At 41.6% G+C, this 9,718-nt stretch overlaps 1 protein-coding gene across 1 annotated transcript in view; it reads left to right on the forward strand.

Moving 5' to 3' along the window:
* Positions 1 to 5,115: 5,115 nt before the first annotated feature.
* FETUB (fetuin B) overlaps positions 5,116 to 9,718 on the forward strand; it is a 33,837-nt gene continuing 29,234 nt past the window's right edge. The window contains exons 1-3 of the mRNA XM_006884167.1: positions 5,116 to 5,340; positions 5,634 to 5,756; positions 7,398 to 7,485. Coding sequence (XP_006884229.1) covers positions 5,116 to 5,340; positions 5,634 to 5,756; positions 7,398 to 7,485 — 436 coding nt within the window. The remainder of the gene's footprint in view (positions 5,341 to 5,633; positions 5,757 to 7,397; positions 7,486 to 9,718) is intronic.

Consider the following 9,718-nt stretch of genomic DNA (forward strand, 5'->3'; position numbering starts at 1 on the left):
ACTGGCAGTTCATATCCATCAGTCACTCTGAGAAAGACGGGCTCCCTTAGAGATTTCTCCCTCATTGCCTTTGAATAACCCACCAGTGCAGCACTCTGCTATCCATATCATGCCACAAAAGATCTCTTTCTTAAAGATTTATAGCCTTAGAAAACCAACAGAGGGTTGGCCTGAGTGGGAATCAATTTGATGGCAGTAAGTTTGGGGTTGTTTGACTGTTTATAGTGTAAGGGGGGGGAAGGTCCAGAGTCAATAGGTTTCTTTACCACAAAGCTTCTGACGGCACTGAACCTGCTTAAGTTGTAGGCACAACTTAATTATTGTTATTAAATATTGTATTAAATAGTGTTATTAAGTTGTAGGCACAACTTAATTATTGTTATTAAATATTGTATTAAATAGTGTTATTGTACATACCAGTACATCTGTATTTGCAGCATTTTGTGAACTTATTTCACGAAAGAATTCTTATGAACAAGATGGAAGGTCAAGGTAAAGAGATTAGAGGTTCATGGACTCCTTAGGGTTTCATAGAACTTTACATAATAATCATAATCTATACAATTTACATAATCTAGAGGCTTATTTTTTGGCCTCACTCTTTTCTTTCATCTTTTGACATATAGTTATTATCAATAGTAAAGTTTGGGAACAAATATAGATCTCTTCCAGGACATCCACCTAGCCAACTGACTGGAAGAGATCTACATTTTTTCCCATTCCAAAGAAAGATGACCTGGCAGAGTGTGGAAATTATTAAACAGTATCATTACTATCACATGCAAGCAAGATTCTGCTGAAGATTATCCAAAAATGACTGGAATAGCACATCAACCGAGAACTACCAGAAGTACAGGCTGAGTTTAGAAGAGGCCATGGTACTAGGGATATTATAACTAATGTCAGATAAATGTTGGATGAAAGCAGAGAGTACCAGAGGAATGTCTGTGTTTCATTGACTATGCAAAGGTATTTGTGTATATCACAACAAACTGTGGCTAACTCTAAGAAGAATGGGAGTCCCAGAATAGTTGATTGTGCTTATGTGGAACCTACACATGTACCAGGAGGCAGTCATCAGAACAGAGCAAGGAAACACTGCATGGTTCAAAATTGGACAGGGTATACACCAGGGTTGTGTCCTACCTCCATTTCTTTTCAATCTATATGTGGAAGAGATCATCTAGGAGTCTGGGCTCTATGAGGAGGAATGTGGCATCAGTACTGGAGGAAGATTCATCAACAACCTGTATTATACAGACGACACAATCCTGCTTGCTAAAACTGAGGAGGACCTGAAACATTTGCTGTAGTCGGTCAAGGACTGCAGCCTTCAATATGGATTGAAGCTCAACATCAAGAGAACAAGGATTCTCACCACTGGGCCAATTGGCAACATCGTGATAGATGTTGATGAGATTGAGATTGTTCACAGCTTCAGTTTGCTTAGCTCAGCAATCAACAATCTTGATACCAGCAGCTAGGAAATCAAAAGACAAATTGCACTGGCAAAGTCTGCTGTCAGGGATCTTTTCAGTAAGGGACTGAAGAGCAACAATGTCAATCTGGAGACTAAGGTGGGCCTGATCCAGGCCATAGTCTTTGCAGTTACTTGCTATGCATTGGAAAGCTGGACAATGACTAGGGATTATAGAAGGAGAATTGATGCCTTTGAGCTGTGGTGCTGGAGAAGAGTATTGAATACACCAAGAACTGTAAGGAGAACAAACAGGTTCATCCTACAGAAGATGAGGCCAGGCTGCTCCTTGGGGACAAGTATTCTGAAGCTTTGCCTGACATACTTTGAGTTTGTTTCAAGTAGTGGCCAGTCCTTGGAGAGGGACATCATGCTTGGGAGGGTGGAGAGACAGCACAAGAGAGGAAGACCCTTAATGAGATGGATTGATTCAGTGACTAGAGTAATGGGGGTAGGTGTGTCAGAGACAGTAAATTTGGCACAGGATAGGGCAGCATTCAGAGCTGTTGAACATAGGTCACTATGAGTCGCAGCTACTCGATATCACATAACAACAACAACAACAAAGTCTTATCGTTTTTAAGGTTGGTTTTGTTTTGTTTTTGTTATTGTTATTGTTACCTGCCTGAATTCTGAACAGGGTATCTCTGGTGTCCTAGGCCTCAGTGTGCTTGTCTCATTATTGTTTTCCTAACAAAACAGAGGTTTAGGATTTAGTCCTTAAGAAATTTGTTTCCATATAGCTCCATAGAAGCAGGAGTGGCATCCACTTCCAAAACAATATGACTCTGGAAACTACATGAACTTTGATAAATGACAATAGTTACAGAAAGGCTTCAGGCCGCCTTTTGTTCATAGGATTTCTATGAGTCGTGCTTGCCTGGATGGTAATCAACAACCATGGAAAAAAGTATATAACTGGATTATGGTTCTGGAAGTTTAATAAAACAAGATTTTTTTATTATATTAGTTTATTTATAAAATTCAAATATATTGTTTTCCACACCAGATTCTTCCAATTTCACCTGACCTCCATCCATCAAATTGTACAACCCTGTGATTAATCCTTTCTCCTTCTCCAGCACATCCTCATCCCTCAGCTTCCACCCCCCTCCTCTTGGATCTTCATACTTACTCTACAATAATGGTTTTATACGATATTTCTCCTTGTGGGACTGAGCTAGTTCACTCAGCATAATGCTCTCCAATCCCTCTCAAGTTAGGTAATAATTTGCAAAATCATTGCTCCTATGTGCTGCATAGTATTCCATTGTGTGAATGTACCTTAATTTCTCAATCCATTCTATTGTTAGATATCTGGGCTGTTTCCATGTTCTTGTGATGGTGAATAATGCTGCTATGAACATTGGTGTGCAAGTCTCCAGTTAAGCCTCAGTTCTCATTTTCATGAGAAATCTTCCAAGCAGTTGAATAGTTAGGTCATATGGTTTTTCTATGCTCAGCTTTTGGAGGAAGTGCCAAACTACCTTCCAGAGTGATTGTACCATTTTATAATCCCACCAAAAATGTTTAAGAGTTCCTATCTTGCCACATCCTTTCCAACATTAACTATTTTCTGTCTTGTTAAATTTTGCCACTGTTACTGAGGCGAGATGGTATCTCATTGTGGTTTTGATTTGCATCTCTCAAATTGCCAGTGATTTTGAGCATTGTTTCATGTGTCTCTTGGCCATATGAATTTCTTCCTCTGTGAAAATTGCATCCATGTATTTTGCCCATTTTTGTAATTGATTATCCTTCTTTTTCCTGTGGAGGTCCAGGGGTATTCTGAAAACTTTCTTTCTCAGAGGGTAATGCATAATCTGAAGAGGATAAAACTGATTAATGGGACCTTCTAAAGAGTAAATCTCTGTGCACATCAAAAGCTCTTTCCAGCAGGGTGAAAAGAAAACCTACTGACCAAGAATAAGCATTTGGTAATACCAGCTCAGACAAGAGTCTCATAAATCTTTTCTTAAAGGAAAAATAAAGAATGTGTGTGTGTGGCTTTAAACTAGCCTTTTGTTAGGCACTGTCCTCTTAGCTCAGACTCAAAGTGACCCCAGTGCCTTAGTAGTTGTGAAATATAGACATGTTGAGCTACAGGCTAATGGGCTGGCAGTTTGCGTCCACTACCCTTTCTAAGGGGAGAAGCTGGGCAGCCTCCTCACATAAAGGTCTATAGCTTCAGAAACCTGAGGGAAGGTCTTTACAAACTGGAACTGACTCAATTAAAAACACAGAGAATCTAATCAACTTGAAGGCTGTAAGTAAAAGTGTTTCATGAAATCATATCAATTAGTGAGGGAAGAACCCAAATGATGAACCTTGTTGCTGTCTAGTTGGTTCTGCCCCACAGGGATCCAATGTGTTATAGAGTAGAACCACTTCATAGGGTTTTCTTAGTTGTCATCTAGGCGGCACAGTGGGTGCATGTTGGATTCCTAATCTAAATGGTGACAGTGAAAACTAACCTAGTCATTGCTGTTGTGTACGTTGAGCTGGAACTGACTCACAGTCGACCCTGCAGCAGGTTTTCAGAGGCTGTAAATAGCACTGGAGGACACTGCCCATCCCTCTCTCCTGAAGCAGCTGGTAGATTCAAACACCTTACCTTTGAGTTGGCAGTGCACTCCTTACCACTAAGCCTCCAGAGCTCTCTGCTAACCTAGTACACAACCTGATAGGAGTACAAAAGAAATGGTGTGGCTGCTTCTGTTAAGTTTAGAGCCAAGTAGACTCTACTATTGCTCTAACACATGGAGTCACCATAATGAGAACTAATTGGCCACCAGCCATCAACTGCAATAATCTTTAGAGATGCAGATCACCAGACCTTTGCTCAGCAAGCAAGCCCCACTCTCTATGTTGACAGTTCAGTACAAAACGTGTGTGGCATCAGGGACCTATTTAAATGGACTCCTGTTGTGGTGTGCCACTGAGCAGAGTCTGGCTCCTCACCATCTTATAGGGCGGGATAGAACTTCTCCAGAGGGATTCTTGGGCTCAACTTTTTGCAGGAGCAGATTGAAGTGCCCCGAAGATGAATGACTAAAGAACATTTCCTCACGAGATGCTCAAAGTGCTTTGGGAACATGCTCCTCTTATATATATGCAAGCACTTAGATTTTTCTGATCTCTTAGGAAATGGCAAGCTTGGAATCAGTCAAGGGCTCTGCACTTTGCACTCAGGCCATGTGCCTGAGACAACTATGCTGTGGTCCAGCAGGTCCTGAGGGGAAGGTGATAGGGGAGAGGGTGAAAATCCTGGACAGGATCATCCTGGTAAAAATTAGACATGAGCGGGAATCCATTATGACCTCCCGGGAGCCTTGACAACATATTTAGTAGTATTTCTGGGGAAATGATTAGGAAACTTGTTTACACACAAGTGAATGAATGTGAGCTCACTCAGAGGTCTGAAGTTACAACCTTGGCAAAGTCTATCTAAAATATTGAGTCATGAACATCCTGATGTGGCAATCAAGGTTGATAAAATGGGACATTAGATTTGAAATCTTGGTCAACAGTTCAGATTACAGTTATGAAACAGCTTAAATCTGCCTTTAAAGGGACCAGCAGCCCAGTGTGGTCCTTCGCCTCCACAGCCTGACCATCCACAGCCTTGTCCTTACAGGATGAGTTTGCTCCTGCCGTTGGTGCTCTGTGTCCTGGCCACGGACACTGGGGCTATGATTCTGTTCGAGGAGACCTCCAAGCCCTTCACTCTCGTCCCTCAGGGCTGTAATGACTCACATGTGCTGGACTTTGCCGACTTTGCCCTAGGGCTCATCAATCGGGACCAACAGGATGGCTACATACTGAACCTAAACCGAGTCAAAGAAGCCTGGCAATACAGACAGGTAGGTGAGGGTCCTTCTGGAGAATGTGTTCTGGAAAGGCTGGCCAGAGGGTGGGACCAGTGACACAGGGTGGTGGGTAGTCACTAGATTATAAACCACCTGAGGAAGCTTGGCAGTCCACTGCCACACTGGCTACAATTGTTCCTATTGTCATTAGGTATATGGGTTACTAAGGATCCTATTCAAAGCTTGTCCAGTAATCAGCAGTCCTTAAAGATTCTTCACAACTCTATATCCTCCATCAAGTAAGTCTCTAGGACTTTCTGCTTCAGGTGGGATGTGATCTATTTCAGGATACGCAGAATTTTACGGGATCCTTGTTCTATTTCACTTTGGATGTGCTGGAGACATACTGCCATGCACTCAGCCAGAAAATTTTTTGGAATGAATGTTACTTGAGGGACCGACATGAATCGGTAAGTACTCATTCTCAGTGGCCAGGAGGAACCAGTCCTTGGAGAAGGACATCATGCTTGGAAGGGTGGAGGGACAGGGCAGAAGAGGAAGACCCTGGATGACTGGATGAGATAGATTAACACAGTAACTGGAGTAATGGGGGTAGGTGTCAGAGACAGTGATACTGGCTCAGAGTAGAGCAGTGTTCAGAGCTGTTGTACTTAGGATCACTGTGAGTCACACACAACTCAATGGTACGTAACAACAACTAAAAAGGAAAGATATATTCTTCATAGACTATCTTCCTGCAAGGTGAAGATTGTTCAATATCTGTCATTAATTCAGTGTCTCTTTGGATAGTCTCATTATCAGAATGTCTATGTAATTTTTTTCTAACAGTCTTAGGATGAAGTGTCATAAATCAGGAGCGAAGCCAGAAGTACCCCTGAGGTTATGGAGACCAGTATTGAAAAGTTACCAAACACTGGTGAAGCCAAGACTTCCAGGATGCTTTTACACACTCTGACCATTATCTAAAATGTGAAAAGGGATCTGAATTGAAAAATTGGGATGTATTTTTAAGAGAAATTATAGAAGCAGCAGAAGGAGAGCTTTGTGTTTTGTTTTAATGAAAGTAGAGGAAAATGTATAGGCACTCCAAGTGTTTCATGAAAGAAAACAACTTTCCTGAAAACATGTAATCAAAAGGATCTAAAAAAATGAGAATTTTAAGAAGATCAAAGGAATATCAGGTTTTTTTCTTTGCTATTTATTTGCTCTCCTGGGCTTATTTCCATTTACAGACATGGAAATTTAGAAGATAAATCTCAGGCATTGATATAAGTGTTGGCACACAAACTATTTGGCCAATATATCTTTTTTTTTAGTTACTTGATCAAACATGTCAAACTTCACATTCCTGGTTTTGAAAAGAAAGAAAATGAAATAATTTTTTAAAAGGAAAAAAGAAAACATCTTCAAATAAATAAAACGAGATTTTTCTGATTTTGAAGAGAAAGAATCTATTCAGGTTCTTGTTTACCATGCCTGTGAAGGTGATGTTAACCATGATAACAAACTGCAAGTTATATCAAGGAGTTCGTCAGGGCCGAGCCTTGTTTCTCCCTCATGTAAAGTTCAAAATGAGAGTTCCTGATCAGGAGAGGAACTTTCTTCCAAGGGGTCATTTGGAGAATCAAACTCCTTGTATGTACATAGTGGCTCTGGGCTGGGCAATCCTCAGCTATGGCCTCCCTGGGGGCACGCTTGCCTGCCTCAAGCTATCAAAGAGGAGTAGGGAGATGTGTTATCACAGGGTAGATCTCCATAGATCCAATCCAGAAATGGTCCATATCACTTCTGCCCTCTTTTCTGTGATCAGAACTCAAGTGTGCAAAGCCACATTAACTGAGGAAAGCTGGGCATGTAGTCTATCTGTGTCCTGGGAATAAAAGGTGAAGGTGAAACAATTTTGATGCTTAGCCACCAATTTATCCCCCCCCACACACACACACACACTCTCAACCCAACCAAAACTAGACTTTTACTATCAGATTACCTTCTTTTAAAAAAGAAAAACAAATCTCCAAATCCCAATTATTTAGTATTTTAAAAACACAGTTTGTCCCACATTGTTATAAAACGTGTATGTTTGTTTGCAGGTTTATGGTCAGTGCAAAATAATGTTTTATGTCTCTAAGCCAGAGAGAATTCTCCATGTACTTGCCTATAACTGTACACTTCGCCCAGGTAAGAGGCCACTCGGACTTGGTTCCTTCTAATTAGTGAAGGAGGGGGCACTGGTGGCATTGTCCTCAGGAAGTCACACTGCCAGCCCAAAGGTGTTGCCTCTTTGGTGGTTTGAATCCCTGTGTGGCTCTGAGGGACAAAAAAGGTACTATCTCCTCCTGTGTGACTTCTGGCCTACAAAAACTGTCTGGATGGTGTGTTATGAGTTGGTTTCTAGTTCACAGCAATGAGTGAGTGTAAATGATGAAAAACAAGCACCAAGGAAGGCCATGGCAAGAGCACACAGATTCCCTTCCACTCTTACCTTCACAACCATATGCCAAGGCCAAGGTCAAGTTCTTAATACATCTGCTACTATCATTCCACCTCAAGTTCATCCAGTACTAATTTACCCCACATAAGTAATCTTTACAAATAACCTTTGAAAGAGCTCTAGTGATCTAGTGGCAAGAAGCTACACTGCAATCGTAGAGGTGTGTGGTTTGAATCCACCATATGCCCTGCTCGAGAAGGAGGGACAATCTCCTCCTGTACCAGTCAGATCTGATGTGACAGTACATGCACAAAAAATAATAAAATTAATTAAAAACAAAACAAATAACCTTTGAAACATCCATATGCCCTTCTTCGGATCTAAATATTTTTGTCAGCTAAATATAGCATTTAGGTGTATTGGAATGGTGAAATACTGAAATGTTGGGACATGCCTGCAGGGTGAGGACGAATGTCTTGGGAGTCTTAGAGCCAGCTAGATGCAGCCTCTTGCGACTTGAAGAGAAGCGAGTATGGAATGCTCTGGGATCTTGTGGCTTTCTTTTTGCCACAAGTGGATGTCAGCAGAGCAGACTTGTCAGATGAACTGGAGGACTCTGGCCCAGAGTTCACCAGCATTTGGGTGTGCTGGAATGGTAAAATACTGGACAATGAAAATACTGTTTTTCATTGGTTTTGTTCAAACATTCTTCTGGGTCGTATAGCTCTGGTGTGTCCACTTGCCATAACTTGTGGTTGCTGCGAAGCTAAATACTGTGACACTGATGTGTCAAATGTGTTAATGATTACCCATGGTGGACAATGTTTGGTGGAGCTCCACGATTAAAACAAGCTTGGTAGCAGGAGTGGCATCCACTTCTTTAAATAGCTTGCCTCTAGAAACCCTATGAACCTGGAGAAAGGATGAAAGTCACTCAGGTGTTGAGGACTTTCGTTCATAGGGTCGCTATGAGCTGCCTATGATTCGAAGGCACTTAACAACATAACAACAGATATAGTATAGGTCTTTCATTCATAGAGTTGCTGTGAATCATCTAGGACTCAGCAGCACATAACAAGATATGGTATAATGTCTAGTACTAGACCCCAGACTCCCTTTCTAGCTCTCGCTGCCATTATTTCCTTGTCTACTAACTATATGCTACTCATCTGAATTCCTCACTGTTTCTTAAGTATGCATAACATTCTCCAATCTTTGCATTTTGGTTATGTCTCTCCCTCCCCTTGACCATGCTTTCCCAGATAACTTCTGAATTTGGAACTCATACCCATGAAGAAATGCAACTCATATCTCTCAAGTTGCAACTGAAATATAGTTCACCCTCCAGCCAGTTTTCAGAAGCTATAAATCATATGGGAGATTTCCCATCTTTCTCCTGCAGAGCAGCTGGTGTATTGGAACCACTTGCTCAAGTCCTTACACAGTCCTAACCCACTAGGCCACCTGTGAGTTATGAATGTTAGGAACATTACGAATGTTAGGAACTAACAAGTGAGTCAGGGTTGGAAGTACTGGAACTCCAACCTTGCAAGGCACTCAATCTGCTTCATAGATGCAGTGATGGAAGATCTTGATATCACTGGGGAAAGGTCTTACTAAAGGGTGACTGCAGGTAGGTGGTGGATGATAATGGAGGGGCTCGGAGAAAAAACTGAGCGGGATGCTGGCAGGATGGGGTGGGAGGTGGGAACACAATGCATGCATCAAAGATGGGGCATGGGACCAATATCCACTCTGTTAATCTGTTAATGTGTCATAGAGAAAGGTCTCTGTCTTCACTGTTGGTGGGAATGTAAAATGGTGCAACCACTGTGGAAAGCGATGTGGCGCTTTCTCAAAAAGTTGCAAATAGAGATACCTTTTGACCCAGCAATTACACTACTGGGAATATACCCTAAAGAGACCATAAATGGCACCCAAGTAGATATATGCATACCCATGTTTATTGTGGCTTTGTTT

Source organism: Elephantulus edwardii, unplaced genomic scaffold, assembly GCF_000299155.1.
Source record: "Elephantulus edwardii isolate Elephantulus edwardi_28Jun2011 unplaced genomic scaffold, EleEdw1.0 scaffold00031, whole genome shotgun sequence".
In the NCBI taxonomy this organism is placed as follows: Eukaryota; Metazoa; Chordata; class Mammalia; order Macroscelidea; family Macroscelididae; genus Elephantulus; species Elephantulus edwardii.